The sequence below is a fragment of the Neolamprologus multifasciatus genome, chromosome 12 (assembly GCF_963576455.1).
Source record: "Neolamprologus multifasciatus chromosome 12, fNeoMul1.2, whole genome shotgun sequence".
Lineage (NCBI taxonomy): Eukaryota > Metazoa > Chordata > Actinopteri > Cichliformes > Cichlidae > Neolamprologus > Neolamprologus multifasciatus.
The window spans coordinates 25452272-25472607 of record NC_140450.1 but is presented as its reverse complement, the minus strand read 5'-3'; the positions used below and the strand labels follow the sequence as shown (position 1 = coordinate 25472607).

At 42.3% G+C, this 20336-nt stretch overlaps 2 protein-coding genes across 4 annotated transcripts in view; both read left to right on the top strand.

Moving 5' to 3' along the window:
- Positions 1-4681: 4681 nt before the first annotated feature.
- On the top strand, positions 4682-10356 carry slc20a1a (solute carrier family 20 member 1a). The gene is made up of 11 exons (XM_085179466.1): positions 4682-4833; positions 5586-6238; positions 6344-6484; positions 6618-6703; positions 6929-7025; positions 8189-8308; positions 8458-8667; positions 8754-9234; positions 9323-9508; positions 9581-9665; positions 9794-10356. Exons 2-11 carry the CDS (start codon positions 5890-5892, stop codon positions 9947-9949), a joined length of 1911 nt encoding a protein of 636 aa, XP_085035592.1. The 5' UTR covers positions 4682-4833; positions 5586-5889; the 3' UTR covers positions 9950-10356.
- Positions 10357-12753: 2397 nt separating this feature from the next.
- The window catches only part of dtx1 (deltex 1, E3 ubiquitin ligase), a 63450-nt gene continuing 55867 nt past the window's right edge, over positions 12754-20336 (top strand). Inside the window, exons 1-3 of one of the 3 annotated variants that reach the window (XM_085179463.1) lie at positions 12754-13060; positions 13212-13265; positions 13758-14375. In XM_085179463.1, coding sequence (XP_085035589.1) covers positions 14117-14375 — 259 coding nt within the window. In that variant the 5' untranslated portion in view covers positions 12754-13060; positions 13212-13265; positions 13758-14116. Of the gene's footprint in view, positions 13266-13757; positions 14376-20336 lie in introns of all 3 variants that reach the window. The other 2 variants (XM_085179462.1, XM_085179465.1) reach the window with 2 other exon arrangements.

Sequence of the window (20336 nt, the reverse complement as noted above, 5' to 3'; positions counted from 1 at the left end):
TCTCATAAACCATTTTTGTGTTTTTGTTCCCTGAGTGTGAATGGTCTGGACAACAAATGTCTCCAGAAAATGGGACGTTGAAATGAAAATGACTAAAATGAAACAAATCTCCTTTCAAACTAAAGTGACGTGAATCCAAGGACACCTTGTTAAGATAGGGCAGGGTGGCATACCAGACAACCTAATTTCAGTAGTGAGTCAACGTGTGTCTAGAACACATCCGGCACTGCGTTTTAACTAGGGGTTGATGCCACACACAGGAGTGGAAATTAAATGGATGTACGGGCAACTCATTCTGTACTTTTTCCTGGAAGTTCTACAGAATGTAGGGAGCAAGTTCCAGCAGGCACAAAGCCTGTGCTTTGACATTCCTGTCTCCTGAGAAAATGACTGTGTAAGATCCTACAGATCCTGTTTGGCAAGGGATAGGAGGGAGGGAAGAGTGGAAGAAAGGGTTGGGCTAACATAGGCCTGAGCATGAGAACCAGCCACACTCTTCAGTTACTGATTTGCATGTCCTATCTTGCCTAATTTTAAATGTAAAAGGAAACATAACAACAACAAAAAATTACAGTGTTGGGCTAGCTGAAAAGAAGTGGGGATTAACCCAACTGTCATGAAAAGCTGATCATATAGGGGAGAAAGCTTTAAATCAGGGGTAAGTTGAAAGAGCAAAGTGAAAATCCTCCTACTTTAAACAACTAAAGCTAAGTATTAAACATTGGCTTTACTCGCTTATGTGGCTTTAGTTTAAAGAGCTGCGCAAAAACCTAAAATCCACCAAACAATGATGTGAAGTTTGCACCTAACAGACTGTGGAGGGGGTGCATGCATTCAGCAGCAAACAGTGACCAAACTGCTGATTATTCATTTTTCTCCTTAAGACACAAACTGGTATTTCCACTCATCAGCCCGCGTAACCTGAACACGGACAGGAATGCCACCTAGAAGCCCTCGGTTACCCATATACGGCCGACTTTGTCAATGACAAATGGTCTCTTGTTGCATTATGGACGAGTCAAATAAGCAAAAGGTCTGTGAGTAAACCTTTTGATGGGGGGACCTTAAGAAACTTAAGGAAGAGGATAATGCTTTGCCCAGTTTACCACTAGGAGGCGACTGAACATCCCTCTTCATTAATAATCCATTTCACATGTGCTCTCATATGCTCTGAAAATGCAGCGTGAGTGAGTGTGTGTGTTTACTTTTCATTGAATGTTTTACACGGTAGGAGGAAGTAATCTATCTAAAAGGAAAAATGGGTGTGATATTCAGTGCTAAATGAATCTGTGAGTCGACCACATTAGCTAATATTATTGCACCAGATAAAGTCATACACTGGATTACACATACACTCTGTTTAACCAGGGTAAAATATTAACATGTCTCATATATCAACCACCGCAGTTCAGCACAGCTAAGCTGAAAGTGGCTCACAGATATAAATTATATAGATCAACCTGCCATGAGAATGTCAAGAGAAGGGCTTCTCATGCTGCTGCAAAACAAAATGCACATTGTTGTGTGAGGCAACAGGGGCTGGTAATTACAATCCTAAATACCTCAAACATGACAGAAAACACCATTTAACTCGTAGCAATAGTAATTAAGTATGCCTCACTATACAGGAGATTGACTAACCTTTCTGGGAAAGTTCCTTAATTTCTCTGGTTTGTCAAAAGTTAGGTCTCTGTAAACAAATTGAGAGACTTTTTCTAAACAGCTTCAATTCTAAGTACTAATCTCATGAGAAGATGATTGCCTGGAAAGATTGCGTCTCTGCGCCGTGGCTTTGTGCTCGGTTCATTTTTCAGAGTTTGTCTTCGAGCTATGTATTTAAATGACAAAAAAGATAGTTATCTCGGATAATTGTTTAAATACAGATCATTTGGATTTACGCTCACAATCCCTGACTGGCAGCATCGTTCGCGGCTCCAAGTGAATATGATAAGAAAGAAGCCCTTTAACGCAGCTCTGTGCTCATCCCCAGTTTCTAGAATTGCTGTTTATACGGAGCATTATGTGCGATCTAATCTTTAATATTCTGTTAGGCAATAAACCTCTGTGAACATCAAAATGTAATGAATAAAAGAAATTAATAAATATTAAACAAATGTTAAATATAATACATAAAAGGCACAATCAGTGGTGTGTTAGTGAAGGGATATAACAAGTAAATATGATTGGAAAACCTTGCAAATGCTCTTGTTATGTAGTGCGTCTGATATTAAAGGAATAATGTGGATGAACACCACATGGGCATCATTTACATGTAAAGTAGCCACAGAAACAGTCACAAAAAAATGAATCATCTATGTTGTGGGTGGATAACAGATATTCATCTGTGACTGTAGCTGATTAAAGCTGCTGTGTTCAATCTGATTTTTTTTTTTTTTGCTTTTGGTAATGTGCGATGACTCTAGGGGTGTGTATGTGTTTAGGCTAGTGTGGGAAAAATATAATAGTGTAAAATACTAGAAACACACATATATACAGCTGTGCTCAGTTTACAAATGCCCAAATGGATACAGGCTCGAATATATACACACACAGTATATACACACATGCACCTCAAGCAGATGCTTGTGGTAGCCATCAACAATCTTCTGGCATGATTCTGGCTGGATATTTGACAACCCTTCTCGGCAGAACTGGTAGAGTTCATTTAAACCTGCTGGTTTCCTGGCACGGACCCAGCCTTTAAGCACAGTCTTCAGGTCGGGGCTTGGGAAGGCCATTTCAGAAACTTAAACTTAGCCTGTTTTATCCAGCCGAAAACCAGTTTTGATGTGTGTTTGGGATCATTGTCCTGTTGATCTGTGTCCAACCATCTAGCATGTGTGCAAAGAAGTAGAGGAATTGGGAGGTAGTCCTTCTTCATCATCATCCCACCCACTTTGTGCAATGTACCAGTACCAGCGGCAGCAAAACAGCCCCAGAGAATGATGCCACGACCACTATATAGTTGGTACAGTGTTCTTACGTTTGAAGGCCTCACCTTTACACCTCCAAACATGCCTTTCATCACGGTGGACGGATAGCTCAATCTTTGTCTCATCTGACCATAAAACTTTTCACCTGAAGACATTTTGCTTGTCCATGTGGACAGCTGCAGATTTCAGTCGAGCTTAAAAATGCCAGTTTTGGAGCAGTGGCTTCTTTCTTGGCATTTGTTGGTCCATATAAAACCAATTCATGGTGGGCTTGAGCCTTGGTGGTTCCTGAACATTCTAACCAATTTCCTCTCACCTGAGGGTGACAGTTTGGGGCTTCTTCCTGACCTTGGCAAAGCGGTGACACACCCGAATAACTTGTTCTCCCGTTCAGTTGTTTGAACCGATGATCTGTGAATCAGCAGTTGTTTAGCAATAACTCCCAGAGAGCCTCCCAACTTGTGTAAATCTGCAGTTCTCCTCAGAGCTTTACTGAGCTCCTTGGACTATACCATTGTTCTGAGGATTGGTCAATCCAATGAGTGCTGTCAATCAATCTACAATCTTCAGCACCACTTATTAAAAGAGTTAAGTGAGTGTATGTATATATTTGTACAAAATAAAATCAAATTTTTGTTTTTTAAAGTCATTAAAGATGTATGCTGTACAATCATTCCATGCTGGAAAAAGAAAAGTTCAAAGAAATTATAAAGACCAAAAATGTCCATGAAATTCATGCCCATTGTGAGTGGATGTAAACTTCTGACCATAACTGTATATAATTATTATTAGGAATGTCTTTCCTTGCGCATATATATGCTTAGTTTTCCACCATCCTTCCATTTCCTGACAATCCTTTTTAGGTAATTTGAACTTCCTGCATCCGTTGGGAAGGTCAAAATATTCCACAAAGCCCGGCACTTGTGTGAACATGTTACAAATTAAATCCCACCAGCACTGAATAAATAAGTGATGAAGAGGAACTGATCAGCAGATTTGGAGGTACTGTACCATTTCGGAAAAAGACTGTGTTCTGCTGACAGCCTGACACTCTCCTGGAGTTTCTCAGTAAATGAACTCTTCATGGATGAGTAACCGATTGATGATCAGCACTGTTCGTGGCTCCTGCTTCACATTAGTTACACTATGGCTTAGTGAGCTATAGAGTCTACACTTTCCTACAGCGAGTTTACTACTTTTTTGTTTCTATTTTTTTTTTTTTTTTTTTTAAAGAGAGACGTTACCAGAGATTTGGTAGTAAACTACACATTTCAGCACAAAGTTTCCAGAGGTCTCTTTAATCTTGGTGGGTGAAACTTGCTAAATTCGACCAGCAGGTGGCACCAAAGCCCCGTTTGTAATATCTTACTCAGTCATTTTAAAGTTTTAATGTCCCCGTTCTTAGAAAATTGGTCATATTCGGGGAACACCGCACTGTTTATATCCAAACAGCAGAAGCTTAACCACCATAAACAAACTGTCACCAGAAATATTTCACTTACTTTTCTTTCTGAATTAGACTGAAAGATGGGCTATTTCGGCAACACAACAGACATTTGTCTTTCCTCGGCGCTTGGATAAATATAATTTGGGGATAAGGTTAAGCAATATAATCAGCAGACAACTATAATTACTCCCCCCCCCATCAACAAGCTCGATAAACATTAGCCCGAGTGCAGCAGCGAGTGTCCCATGACTGCTTTGGAAAGGCGGGTTCTCACTTGAGGCGCAATATATAAACCAACCTCCAAAGGGAGCCTCAAACACTGCAGGCCGCTGGACTGGCACCTCCTCTGACATCCTCTCACTTTGCATAACACCTGCCGAGCAAGGCCGATCACCTGACAGAGAAGCCCAGCGAGCGCAGGGGACAACACAGCGGACACCTTTGCTTACACATGTAAGTGTCACCTACCTTTAATCTCTACTCATGCTCCCCTTGTCTCTCCCCCCCCCCCCCCTCCTTTTGAATTACGTAAGAGCAGCAAGGCAGATTAACATACCGCTATTTTCCATAGGCCTGAGTGAGTACTAACAAACTAAGAGCCCAGTTACTCCCAGTCTCTCAAACCTCTTTCTGAAGTTTTAGGTGGGATTTGTTTGTGCAAGTGGGATTTGAAAGGCTGCTGTAGTTATGCAAGTCCCCCGCAGTGCCACACGCGTGGATTTACTCTCTTAACCGCCTATTAAACAAACTTTACTGGCCAAAAGTTAAAGAAAACTAAATCAGCTGCTTGTTTTACTACAGCGCCATTTCCTCTCTATGAAAACGCTCAGTAAAACTGCACAACTGTGCATTTTCCATTTTTGCCATACTTACCTGCTGCTTTGATCCTAGTCATAATTTAATGAATTGCTCCAACAAAACGCTGTGTGGAAATGTCATGTAGTAGCGGTAGTGTCATGTCCAACTTAAGTGTGAAGTGTATGAAGTGTTAATATACTGCTGATAACACGAAACACTTCCTTTTTTCTACCATTAGCCAGTAAATCATGGATGCCAGGTAAAGTGGTGTGTCCTGTTTGGTTGTGTCACGTACTGGAGTTTGGGCTTGTTAATATGTAACTCATCTTAGCCTTTCCAAGGATTGAACACGAGGAGTTTCAGCCACTAACTTGTGCATTTCTGTGCCTGTTTTTGTGTAATTGCAGTGTGCATCATCAGAGGCTGCCCGTCACAATGGATTTCTCCCCCATCTGTATACCTTTTCATTTTACAATGAAGCCTACAGAGAAACCCTGCATACCTAGCTAGCAATTAATTTAAATCTCCTTCCTTTTGGAACTTTTAGATCTGAACTAAAGGGCTCTTCTATTTTTTATCGTGGTAGTAATTTATTTATAAAAACATATTACCTCATGAGTTACTGTTAAATTGCAGGGGGGGGGAAGAGAAAAAAAATTTGCTTGGGTTAAGAGTGATTGTGACAAAAACTTAGTTATATTGTGAGAAGCGATGGATACAACTACATTAGCGACCCTGGCTGCTGCCACCACCGTGGCTCTGGCCTCTCAGTCTGGCATGTCGGGCTACCTGTGGCTGCTGGTGCTAGGCTTCATCATCGCCTTCATCCTGGCTTTCTCTGTGGGGGCCAATGATGTGGCCAACTCATTCGGTACAGCGGTGGGCTCTGGTGTGGTCACTTTGCGGCAGGCCTGCATCTTGGCCACCATCTTTGAGACCGTGGGCTCGGTCCTGTTGGGGGCCAAAGTAAGCGAGACCATCCGGCAGGGGATCATTGACGTCCGGATGTACAACGGCTCGGAACACGTCTTGATGGCAGGATCGATAAGTGCTATGTGTGGTGAGTGCACAGACAGTGATGACTTGAACAATCGCAGCACGTGCGTGCTGAAGATGTTCGGCCTGGTGTGTTTTCAGTGATCGCGATTGTGCCTTTGTTATCCAGGCTCTGCTGTGTGGCAGCTGGCAGCGTCGTTCCTGAAGCTCCCCATTTCTGGAACCCACTGTATTGTTGGAGCAACAATTGGGTTTTCCATGGTAGCCAGAGGTCACCAAGGGGTGAAATGGATGGAACTTCTGCGCATTGGTGAATACGTGTTGTTGTTTTTACCCCCACCCCACACTCGATAGATAAAAATAGCCGTTAAATATGAAATGCAAGTTGAGTTAAAAGCAAATTTATTCCTAATGCATTGAAAATATGCTCCGCTTGTCCACAGTGGCCTCCTGGTTCCTGTCCCCCGTGCTGTCAGGCATCATGTCAGCAATTCTCTTCTATTTTGTCCGCAAATTCATTCTGAATAAGGTAAAGCTTATTCACTGGGAATACTTAATCAGGTCCATTAAAATAACGAGCACTCACACTTCCTGTAGTCTGGAGGGTTTCAGCTGAGCAGTCAGGTCTCTCAAAGAGTTAAAATATAAACATAGAGGCACCAACAGCTGAACAGAGAACAGCTTGTTTCTGATCATTTTTGATTACATGTTGCTACTTTAAACATATAACAGAGAAAGTCTGTATTTTTCACAGACTAATCCTGTACCCAACGGCCTGCGAGCCCTACCTATCTTCTACGCCATCACGATGGGCATCAACCTATTCTCTATCATGTTTACAGGAGCACCATGTGAGTATCACGTCCTCAGACTGCACTGGTTATTTGTTTGATTGTTGCTTAACACGCCACGCTACTGCCACAGCAGTTGAAATCCCGGGATGAGGTGGAGAAAAGTCACATGGGCGAGTTGGGACTCAAAGTAGGCGGCAAATAAAGAGGAAGCAGATTCAGAGGAAAAACCAGTCTTGAAGATGTAGAATGTTCTATATAAAAAAAAATTGCAAAGATCAACAGTTAAAGCGAGCAAACACAACAGGAAAATAATCAAAGCGGCTCTACAACAGATTCCGCTAATAAATGGAAAATTTCCATTCCTTTTTGTTCTGTTTGCAGGCTTGAACTAATCAAGGAGTCAGCTGGCCTGGGCCCTTCACTGAAGGCTGCAGGCCTGTGTGCGTGTGTGTCTGTGTGTGGGTCATGGAAATTAACACATCGTAACTCCTGCAATACAAAATTGCAGAGTAATACAGTATAGTATACTGCATGCACGTTCCAGTCCGAGCATCATTTTTTATTACATGTCTTATCCGTCTGTCCGGTCAGTAGAGTTCAAAGCCAGTTTGGCTTCACGTGCATGCTGAAGACAGGACACACCCATGCAGCTGTGGCTTTAATTGTGCGACCTTTTAATTGTTGTTAAGCCGCTGTTGTCTGTGAGGAAAAACAGGTAAGCTGAGTTATTAAATGTTGCCTGACTAAATTCTATTCACCTGTTTATCTATGCACTGACAGCATTTGCAGGAAAGTGAAATTAAGTTTCTTTAACAGCAGTTTGTTTGTTTATCTCTGGGCTGCAAGGCCGAACTCTTTCGCACTATCTGATTGAAGGAGCATACACTCTCGCTGATACTCTTCTGTGTAAGAACGAGCTGAAGTGCTGGAAGAGGCCGTTGAAACATTTTGCATAATTTCTTAGCAAACGTGAACGTCGCGTGACCGCAGCCTACAAAATGTGGCTCTTGACTTTTTGGTTTATGTGAAAGCGTGAGAGTTGCGCTTTCAAGACGTTGCCATGTTTCTACAGTAAATCAAAGTTGTGCGTGAATGTGAAAGGGCTAACAGTTTTCTCTCACTGTTTTCAAAGGAACAGAGCTGTGAATGAATTAGTTACGTGTCTGTTTCACCTTTTCTGAGACCGTGTTCTCTCTCGTTCCCCTGTCTTTTGTGCACAGTGCTGGGGTTTGACAGAGTGCCGTGGTGGGGTACGCTGTGCATTTCTCTGGGCTGTGCTGCCGTCACAGCCTTGTTCGTTTGGTTTGTCGTCTGTCCCCGCCTCAGGAAGAAAATCCAAGGTGAGTAAATCTGACTTTAGACTTTCAGACTATACTTTTGTAAATATGCTGACAAAAATATGCGACTTATGTATTAAAATTCTATTTATTTCTGCACTGGCATCACTGCTTTCTCTTGCGTTAAAAATCTGAGTGCTTCTTTCATCCAGCACAAACAGCTGCTGCTCCCTGTGCAGCTCCGCTCATGGAGAGGAACTCCAGCAAACCCGTGCAACCGCAGCAGTCCCCAGTATCTCATGCACCCCGACCACAGAGCCCTCCAGCAGACAGTCAGAAGGTGGCGTTTAAACTGGGAGGCTCAGATGAGACGGATTTAGACAGCATAGATGCAGAAACCAAAGACCTGGACATCGCCAACGGTAATGACTTGAATCTGCACTCTAAATAGAGTATAACCAGAAGAAACTCCAACAGCTGAATTACATTTAACTATTTATTTTCATAGGTCTGAATGGGACCGTAGGCCCCATGGTGATCACTGATCCTCACAGTGGTCGGTCCCACACAATCCACAAAGACTCTGGCCTTTACAAGGACCTGCTGCACAAGCTCCACATGGCCAAGGTTGGCGAATGTATTGGTGACAGCGACACAGAAGAGCGGCCCATCCGGAGGAACAACAGCTACACCTCCTACACCATGGCTATTTACGGAATTCAAGGAGACGTCAGGTATAAAGACGGGGACGGTGGGCTGCAGAGGAGACCGAGAGTGGACAGTTACAGCAGCTACAGCTCAGCAGTGTCCAACAGGAGTGCAGCTCTGGACGAGAATGTGGCCCAAGAAGCTGGCACCGACCTTGCTGGCACGGACCAGGAAGAGGATGAGCTGGAAGTCGACCAGCCTGCTGTTTCCTCGCTTTTCCAGTTCCTGCAGATACTCACTGCGTGCTTTGGCTCTTTTGCTCATGGAGGGAATGATGTCAGGTAGGCAAGGAGGTTTGTTTTTTCTGAAGAATTCATATACGTTGGTTTGTTCAGATGGCTTACAGAAACTTTTTTTTTCTCGCATTAGCAATGCTATTGGCCCACTGGTGGCTCTCTGGCTTCTGTATGAGAGTGGCTCCGTCTTGTCAAGTGCACCGACACCTATCTGGCTGCTTCTTTACGGTGGAGCCGGCATCTGCATTGGACTCTGGGTGTGGGGTCGGAGGGTGATCCAGACCATGGGCAAAGATCTCACCCCTATTACACCGTCGAGGTATGCGGCTGACAAATAAAATGCTTATTTGTGTTAAATGTCGAAGCATACTGACATTTCCTTCTCTTCTAGTGGATTCAGCATCGAGCTGGCCTCAGCAATCACGGTTGTGGTGGCATCCAATATTGGCCTTCCTGTCAGCACAACCCACTGCAAGGTAATGAAACTAAAGGGACTGTCTTTACTACAAAGAGACGCATACGTTAGAAATAAGCTAAGCTTTCTGCACAAGTAACGTACACGGTGGCGCATGACCTGATGAGCTCTTAAATTATGTGCACACAGGTGGGATCCGTGGTGGCCGTGGGATGGTTACGTTCCCGGAAGTCAGTCGACTGGCGTTTGTTCAGGAATATCTTCATAGCCTGGTTTGTTACTGTTCCAATCTCCGGGCTGATCAGCGCTGCCATCATGGCTCTCTTCATCTATGTTATCCTCTGAGGCCAGCACTGTCCAGCGACACTCCTACTTGAGTTGATGGACTGCGGCCAACAAATTGTTTGACTCTGATAAATCCTACGCCAATAAAAATGTCCTGTTTGTTCTCCATTTGCTAATGATTTATATTATATCATTAAGTCAAGGCGATTATTTTATCTCCCATGGTCGCGTCCTTGAATTATGTAGATTCTAATAACACTCTTCAGTTATCCGAAAGACTGTTATCTTGTATATCCTTTTGTATATTTGTATAGAAGCAATGTTTTCATCAGATGATTCCCTTTTGACTGAAAAAGAACGAGCAGCAGTTGTATGTTTGGATATTTGGATACAGTAAAATATGGAGTTGCTTGATTTGATGATATTTCAATGTATTTTACTCACCATTAAAGATTTTCTTTTACAGAAAGATGCTTTTCTGAGTTTTAATGTGGGAGGGATGGATTATTAAAAGCAACAAAACATCATCATGAATTTGATCGGAAAACTGTTTTGAGTTTTCACTAAGGTGGACGTTATAGCGAACCATCGACACTAATAGTGTCAGCGGTAGTGCATCTGATTCTCCTCAATGTTTTGGTGCTATTTCTGCAAAATCCACGAGGTGGCAGTGCTGCAGCGGCCTCTTTTACACACAGACTGACTCCTCCATACAGGAAGAACCTTTAAATGCACAATACTGTGCAAAGGTCTTCATGGCTCTATATTCTGCTTCCAAGAAGCCAATTTTTCTTGTAGTTTTTTTTTTTTTCAAGTCTGGTACCTGAAAAGACTTGACTGAAACAGAAATTTTTCAGAAGAATCTTTTTTTTTTGGTTGTTTAAGCAACTTAACACAGAACCATGAATCATTCAAACATTAAAATGCAACTAATTAATGAGATGAACCAGTTTTGTGTCTTCACATAACTGACGACTTGGTAATGAACCGAATTTAATGTGTGTCCTTAGACATTTTGCTATTAGCAGCCTGACAGAGAACTACATTATCTTTGAATCTATGAAAAGGGGAAGAGTGGCTATCAAGAAGCCACTCTTAAGGAGGGGAAAGGCTGAAGTATGCCAAATTACACAAGAACTGAAAATCAGTGGCAATAGGTCTCATGGAGTGGTGAATCTAAATTTGAAATCTTTGGTTCAAATCATCATCAACATGTTCAGAGGAGGTCAAGAGAGAGAAAGAGGTACAACAGTGAGTGTCTGTAGTTATCCGCTTAGTGCTGCATTTCAGCCAGGTGTTGGAGGTCCTTTCAGAATTGATTGAAATTAATTAATTCAGACTTTGATCCACTACTGTAATACCATCCAGAAAACATCTGACTGGAACTTCATTTTTCAGTATGCCAACGATCCCACACACACTGCCAATGTAGTAAAAGCATATTGGACAGAAAAACACACTGAGGAACACTACTGATCACGGACTGGCCACTGTAAAGACAAATAACAATTTATTATAAAAGCCAGAAAGGCAGAACTATTATCTTTATATTATTTATTTTGAGAAGTGTTCTGACATCTTTGTTTAATCTTCCCATTGCAGTAATAGTAGTTTGGCAGCAGATGCTGCTGCTGTTCCATTTAACAAGCTTTGAAGCGACTCAGTGGATATCATGGACAACAAGATTAATATTAATTAGCCATAGAACTTTCTATACACTATTTATTTAAATAACTAGCCTCTCTGTTCTCAACAAGTCAATGGATTTGACTCTTATTACTTGCATTTTTAAACAGCCTAGCGCTTTTTGTGTATCTGTGTGTATATTTCTGTTGTTATGTAACAATCTCAGAGACTGCACATGTAAATGAGTCATTTTGGGTTTGTTTGTTTTTCTACCATTGTTATCTAGTTTCATCAATAATTTAAAAAAAAATCCACAATTAAAACTGGAAATATATAATTAAATAAATCAATTTACTATAACTCTGCTGATTTGTCATAAATTTTGCTTAAACTTTGTTGCCAGAAATTTTTGTCTGCCATTGATGTTGCCATAAGACGGAGTCAGTGTGTGATTGAAAGAGGTGAAGTTGTCAATGACATGCAATCTGTTTCTGATAACTGTGACAAATTGTTGAAATTTGCTGTCTACGTAGACAGCAAATTCACATTAGACTATTACATTTGAGCTCAGCAGCCTTCCTGCAATATAGGAAAAGTACAACTGGAGGTAAGTTGAGTCGTGCAAATACTCATTGAGATTGATGGCAACATCTGTTTGCATTTATAAATTAATATTTACAAACCTTCATCGATCTCTGAGAGTGTTTGCAGTCAGTACCAGTCAGACTGCGAATATTTGCAGAAAGATTGTCTTGAGATCCAAAGCGGTCATGAGTGTGCAACACCATTAAACTGTGGGCAACCATTTAGCACACGTTGCAATCCACCACAGACTGTGAAAAATTAAATGCAACCACCAGACAGCCACCGATTTTTTAAAAATTCATTTTAGCCGCTAGCTTGCTCTTAATTATTAGTAGATTCGTGTCGAATCTTTAATGGCTGACCCTGAAACAAAGGTTCATGGGACTTTCTGTGCAATCTGGTATGACTTGTATAACCCTATGCCAGATAGAGCTGGATCTGTATGTTTTATGAAATATAAATAAATTTAAAAACAAACTAATAAGCAATTGGACGGTGGTGTCTTAATATATTGCTTTGTTGTTTCCACATTACCTGGTCTGCTTCCCTCTCTTCACTGTAGTCTTATCTCAAGCAGGGATTTTATTTTGAAATTGGGGACAGGAAGTTGTATAAATCTTTTCGCCTTTTTATTGACACTTTGACTGATTTTTAAAAATATATATATATATATATATATGGGCTCTTCATACAGGTGTGCTTGGACATTTATTGTTGTTGTGATGATTATTTGGGGTTAGGCGGGGATCTTGCGTGTACTGCGTGGATGTTTGTCTGCTTGGCGTCACGAAGGAGCGCGCACAGCAGCGCAGCGGCGGCTTCGCTCTGCACTGAAAAACCGTGCAACTGGGGCATGCGTTCACTTTACACAGCGGACCAACAAGCTGGTGGAGACCGTGGCGGATTCACGAGAATACCGCGACGTGTCGATTTTCTGTAATAAACACCGGATTACTGGAGGTGGGTTCGGGGAAGATTTGGGGGTATTTAGCGATAAGGAAACGTAGAAATCACAAATGTGAAAAGGTGCGCTTTACCTCGGGCTTTTTTTTTTCTCTCTTTTCTTTCTTCCTCTTCCACCTTTGATAATCTGATTTTCGTCCGGATCCAGTGAAAATGCAGCCTGTACCTGACAGATGTGTGGCACCACAGCTGCAGCCTACAGGTCTGTATCGCCGCTATTAATTCAAGCGTGTTTTTTATGCCATAAATGAAAATTCAATATGAGGCTTAAGACAGACTGAGAATTGAATCAACAGAGGCAGTCTATGGTACTGACTGCATCTGAACAGCTTCTTATGCAAAAAAAAATAATGAAAAAATGTCTGAGTGATATTCTGTCTGCTGTAATTATAGTAGCATCTGGCCTTTTGTGCTCTGCTCCTGAAACACTCACTTGATTAGAATTATTTTGTTGCCAACATAACAACAACAACAAAAATCCCCAGACAAATTTCTTCACTACATTTTAAGTAAACAAAACGAATTGGCACAGGCCGGTTATCGCGCTACAGCACGGTGCAGGTTAGATTTGTGTCAGGTCCTCTAAAACAATGCCTGACTGCTTACTCAGAGGATAAATCACAGCTTTTGTTTGCCAGTGTGCCTGTGCACCTTGTCTTCTGTTTAGAGAGTATCTCCTGTCTACCTGCTGCAGATCTGCTGTGGTTGGCTGTGGAGGACTGAGATTGTTAAAGCTGCAAATCACATCATCAGCATCATCAGCATCAACATCTGCCACTTCAAACGCGACAAGACACAGGAGGACGCAGGCTGCTTTTTTCATGATCAAAGACGGAGAAGTCAGAAAGTACCTGTAGACGATGACTCCAGCGGAGCTGTTTGCTTGAAAGCAGCATGAGATAACTGGGGGCTGCCACGCTAATCGCTGATTCAAGCTTTTTTCCCGTTTGGCAATGATGAAAAAGCCCCTCTTTGTCAGCTGACTGACAGGGTCGCAGTGGTGCTCTAGCACAGGACGTTGCCAGCAGCCGAAGCGGAGACACCACAGAGGAGATGGCTCGTCCGGGATCCGGGTTGCTGGTGCCCGTAAATGGGCTGGGGTACCCCCCTCAGAACCTCGCCAGGGTGGTGGTCTGGGAATGGCTGAACGAACATGGACGCTGGAGGCCCTACACCGCAGCAGTTTGCCACCATATAGAAAACGTGCTGAAGGGGGATGCCCGGGGAAGTGTAGTTCTAGGACAGGTGGATGCTCAGCTCTCTCCTTACATCATCGACCTGCAGTCCATGCACCAGTTTCGACAAGACACAGGTAAGAGTGTGCACAGTTGACACAGATGCCAGTGCCAAGGAAAGCACAGATAACACAAATCTAACCATAACAATGTACTGTATACGTTACTGATAATTAATCAGGTATTTTAGGATGTCCTCATAGCAGATGATGTCATATTATCCAATCTGGGCCAAACCAGCTTTAATGCGCTTGGTACACAAACTCCATAGTCATTCCAAGAGAGCCCCGATTGCTTTGAGGCTCGTGTATATGAGCCACAGGTAGAGCCAAGAGGCACTGCCACAAGATGAATGTGAAGCATAGAGCCAATTAAAGTGTAGCAGTTACATATCGAGCCAGAAATGCCTTCATGCAGCTGTTGGGATGCCATGACCTTGCCAAAGGTCACCATGCTTTAGCAGTTGTGCATCCATCAGACAAATGAGATGCAGTTCAGTGTAAACCTCACTCTGTCTTGTTATTCATGTGTTAAACAGTTTGTAATTCAGCGAGTTACAGTATGTTGTTAGGATCTAAGTCATTTCTTATCCTGCTGCTACATGAGTTCAGTTTCTGTAACTTTTCACACCTACATACCGAAAATGGAACAATCTGGTTTCACAGTTGATTAGACAATCGATACCCCGCCATGTTTGAAGTACGGCGCGTGCAATCAAAAACTTTGTCCTCAATTTTGCATTTAATGCGAGCTCTGTGAGACAGCATGAGGCCAACATTATCTCGACTGAGGGATCGATCGCTTCTTGCCATAACAGTAAATGCCGACCCCCCCCCCCCCCCTTTCCTGTTACTACGTGTCGCTTTAGAGTAAAATCCAAGCCACCACAGCCTTTGTTTGGCTTGCAGTAATTCTCTCAGATGACTGCTACCTTTTAAAATAAGCCCAGATGCTTTTTTGTAATTCTCCACCAACGATCAACACTCTCTCTTTGTGAGGATTCCCGTCCTGCTTGTTCCAGTGTGTGTGTGAAGCAAAAGGGGGTGGAGGTTGTAGGCATCTGTTAAGAGCAGCCTTGGAGAAATCGCAGCTTTCTCAATTATTATTCTTCACAGTCAGCTGTGGTTGATTACAACTCTATTAGCCATTTATTGTGACATCTTTGTTAGGATGCTCTGAAACTCATTAAAAAAAAAGTCTGACGACGAGAGCTTCCACTCTCTTAAGTTAGAGGCTGGAGTTGCTGTATTTGAAAGTGTTATGTAACACGAGAAGTGCAGGGACACTCTCGCAGGATGTACAGAAGGTAACTTCACTGTCCGCGGGTCTGCACCGTGTCACTTGTCATCAGTGTGCGTGATTCATCAGCATTAATGAATAGCTGCAGCGCCGTGAAGAATACAGATAGAATTGAACAGAGCTCAAATTCCTAAAAGGTCAGACCAATTTGCAAATGCATTAAGTAATAACCGTGTAAGTGTCTTTCAACAGATGGGTGTAGTTCAGGCTATAAATGCAGAGGAATATGGCAGTGGTCACAGTGGTCTGTGGTCTGCTTGCCCCTTTTAAACTAAATAGTAACAAAAAAAGTGCTTAGAAACCAGCAAGTAGATTGGGGTATCTAGAAAAATATAAATATTAGCATAATGTATCTTATAGTCAGTCAAACTTGGTATATCAGTATTTTTCTACTGTTCTGACATGCTCTGGTTGACTGTGCTGACTATGAGGACAACTCCATTTGTGAATGGCTGTCAGGTGGGTTGTAGTACAAGCAGCTGCCTGTTTTTCAGCCGTTCTCGTTGACGTCCCCCCCTTTGATAAAACACAGAGCTGCACATGTGTCTGTGAGATGAACCACTGAGTCGTTTATCAGCCATTACCACGACACGGGGGCTAGGCCTGACGTTTATCGCTCCTCACTGTGCTGTTCGCCGTGTTACCTTCCCCCTCGGCTGGGATAAACCTGTCATGGCAGAGGCTGATGGAGAGTAGGTCTGGATGCTCGGTGCCTCCTCCACTTTGTCCTCCTCTGCGCTCTCTTTTGCTGTCCTTCCACACGGGCACACCTCTGTCCTTCGTCGTCATCGATTCAAACTCCCATGAGGCCTAGCTTCCAGGCTGTTGCGATGTTGTTGTAGCGCCGCTTGCGTGGAGGGATCTCGGCGAGCTTGTTTTGCTATAACGTTGAGTGTGATGCATTTGTTTCACATCGGATGTTTGCTGTAGCTCAGCAGGTCACCCTCAGCCACTTGCTTTATTGCAGGCTTATGGAGTGTCCCTGTGGGGAAACCCCGTTTTGTCGCAGAGCCAGTGAGCTTGCCCTCTGAGGCTGTTTCCTTTTTTGCTAAGAGTTGTAAAAAAGGTTAAGTATGATTGATATCCACTGTGTGTGTTTCTGAATAAATGGTTGTGTTTTTGCATGTGAGTAATTGTTGCTTGTGTGATTGGTGCCTTCTGCCTGTTATGATGTTTGGGTCCCGTCCCTGCAGGCTGTGCAGGGCTGCCCTTTGCTCCCATGGGTTTGGGAGGATCTGTGGGTGGTAGCCAGGCTGAGTTACTCAAACTAATGAGACAGCAGCTATGTTTCATCTCCATGACTCTCTCTAATCAGAGTGCCATGACAAGAAAACACAGCCACCGCAAACGACGCGGCAGGGCCCGGTTATGGAGGGAGTAGCCTTAGAACATCTGCATTTAATTGGCACTCAAAAACATACAGGGCATGGATTTCATCTCAGTACAGTTGGTAGCAAAGAACAGCAGAGTTACTGGTGAAAAACACCAGTCTGTGGTGAAATCCCGACTAGCACTGCTTTATGGATATAGTATAAGAGAAGCCTTAGAGGCTCATATAAGCATAGTGTGAATAGCTATCCAGCTGAAGGCAGGGGAAGAATTGACTCTCGGCCAAGAAGGATCGATCCGTTTTCCTCCCCAGAGGGGCATTTAAACCTCTAAACACTGCTGTGGACTGATCCCCTTTCACTACAGCCACCCCCACAGCAAAATACACGGGCTTATCTGGCATTTCTATCATATACCAACACTTGTGGCCTGTCTGATGGATTTCACACTGCAGCCACTGCTTGGATTTTAAGCACTTTTTCTTTTTATATGTATCAAGATCATATGTAGGTGACATAACCCAGAAACCCTCATCATCACCATTTGTGCTCTATCCCTCGATCTCATTTAGCAACAAACATTCACACTTATTAAGTATGCATCCAAAATTCTGTAACACCATAAAGAGACAGTCACTTAAATCAGTTCTTCTCCGCTGAGTGCGAAGAACAATGAAAATGTAAATATTTCAATTCACATCGTCAATCTAATATTGATGTGATTTGTATTGAAGATTGTTCAGCTTAATTTAGACTCTGATTGTTGTGAATGTGCGATATGGATTCCAGCGTTTCTGTGACCTGGAAGAGTGTTAAGGTTTAGCTAACAGTGCGCCACCATGACCGTGGCTGGACTTGTGCACGTCTGGTCAGCTTTACTTTTCAGAATGTTTGTTCAGATGTTAAATACAGCAGCATTAAAAAAAACTCACTGTTTCAAAACATGCTATATAGCAAGAAACAAGTGTGATGTAACAGCAAATGTAATGATAACAAAATGAAGTTAAAATACAGCGTTAGCAAGTTCCGAGCTCTGATTGTACCTAGCTTAGAGGATATTGTTGATGCTAACTGTGTGCCACTTATGGAAGACATTGCTAAATAAATCAACAGATATCATCAATGTTATTTACAACTGACAGAATCAATATTTTAAAAAAATGAACATTTTACAACAAAATGTGGATTTTCTTCTGAGGATGAAAAAATGTGTCATTTATACGCAATAGGGGAGGTTCAGGCTATTTGTCTTTGTTACATCTACCCTTCAGTAAACGAGGTAAGACATGTTATGTTGTTATTTTGTATTCTTGGGCTCCACAGCTGAGGTCCATCATGATCGATTTCTCTGGAAGCGATCACCCAGATTGGGTAGAAACTCAAGATCGGAACCTTTTTCCACATCTTTATATTTAAACATAATGCTACAAATCCATAACAAAAATCCAGTGGTTAAATATATGGTAAAAATTTGTTATGGTGTTCATAAATATTTAAGAGAAGCCACTCCCCTATCTCAGTTTGTCTGGTACGGGGTAGTCAGTCAGCAGCTACCTGGAAGAGCAGATTGTGTTTTTATGTTTGGATGCATTATGGATTTTTATGGAAATTAAAAGAAATTGCAAGATGTACTGACTGTGATTGGAAATGAAACCAGCTTATCCAGATCCCAAGTCTTGCCTTCTTGGTTTATATTCAGAAACATATAAATATAGTAAGAATGAAAGGACACTAATGGACCTCAGTCTGCAAATTACAAGAAGAAAACAATTGGCAAAACAAATGCTATCAATGTACCGCTGGAAAAGAAGAAATTACTTAAGGGAGGGCAAGTTCAAATACAAATGGGATCCATTTATGGTCCACAAACACAGACACTGATGTATGTGAATGAAAGGAAAAGGGTTTTTATGTGTGTTGTTTTCTGTTCTGTTTTATATTCAAAGGGGCTATAAAGGCTGGTCTATAATAAGTTTCCTGTGAGTTAGTTTTGTGATCACTGATCTGACGTAAGTAATTGTTGAACTTTGCTGTAATTATATACATTGTTTTTTATTAAAAATATGAAAACAGTGTGAGGTTGATGGACTAGATGAAGCTTTGGCATGTAATTATTATATATGTAATGATTGTGGGGTGGCTGTAGCTCAGGTGGTAGAGCAGGTCATCTACTGATCGGAAGGTTGGTGGTTCGATTCCTGGCTTCCCCTAGTCTGCATGCCAAATATCCTTGGGCAAGATACTAACCCCAAATTGCTCTCCGATGCCTCCATCGGAGTATGAATGTGTGTGAATGTTATCTAGAAAGCACTTAGAAAGATGTGCTTGTGCGAATGGGTCTGAATGGGTGAATGCACAAGTTGTGTAAAGCGCTTTGAGTGCTCAGATGAGTAGAAAAGCGCTATATAAGAACCAGTCCATTTACCATTTACCATAAAAACACTGTAAAAAAACATATTTCTATAGTAGTGAAAAAAACAAGAAGGTTTCTGTTATTTAAATGTTTATCTGTTGCATGGGGGAAAGTCTTCATCAATAAGAAAAGCTGTAAAACCTGGGGAAATACAGTTAAAATACACACATTCACATTTTCCAAAGCTGTCGAGTGGGGCCATATTGAAGTCTCTGTTGGACCCGCGAGCCTTATGTTTGACACCCTTTCTTTAATAGGTCCCGATGTTGATATTTTCTCACAAAGTTGAGAAAATACACAAATACAATAAATCAATTTGAACTGCAACAGAGAGCAGCGTGCAGGTCATTTCTGCATACGTGTCACATGTGTGTGTGCAGTTGCGGATTACGGTTACTCTGCGCTCACCGTTGTGAGCTGGCCCATGTGTGACTGCAGAGATAACCTCTATCAGCAGCTGTTGGCTGCTGTGTTGATGGAGCAGCTCTTTGTTTGTTTTTGTTTCACAGGTGTGAGAACCTCTTCTTCTCTGCCCTATTTCCCTCGGCTAAATGCCCTCTCTGACTAATTATGGTTGAAAGTGTCACAAGTCAAAAGCTCTCATCTTCTGTTATGTGTTGAGCTGACAAACAGCAGTAGTTGTGGTTTGGATGCTACCTGTGAATGTGCTCGAGCACTTGTTATGCTGTAGACCAGAAAAGAGTGTGGCGCGTTTGTGTGTTGTTTTCTTTTTTTTTCCTTTTTCTTCTTTATTGTCATTTAGTAAGTAGTAAGTGTGTGTGGGAACTGTTCTGGTGGTCTGTGGGAGGAAGCTGTAAAAAGGATCCCTGCGATGTACGTGGTAAAGGTCAGGTACTGTATGCATCAGCTCTGACTGTGAAATCCCACTTGCGTCAGAAGAAAGAAAATAAGCAGAGAGCCCAGCGACTCTAAAATGCACATTTGGTATCGAAATGTGAAGAAGAAGCAGGTAGAAATAGAAACAAGGCAGACAGAGT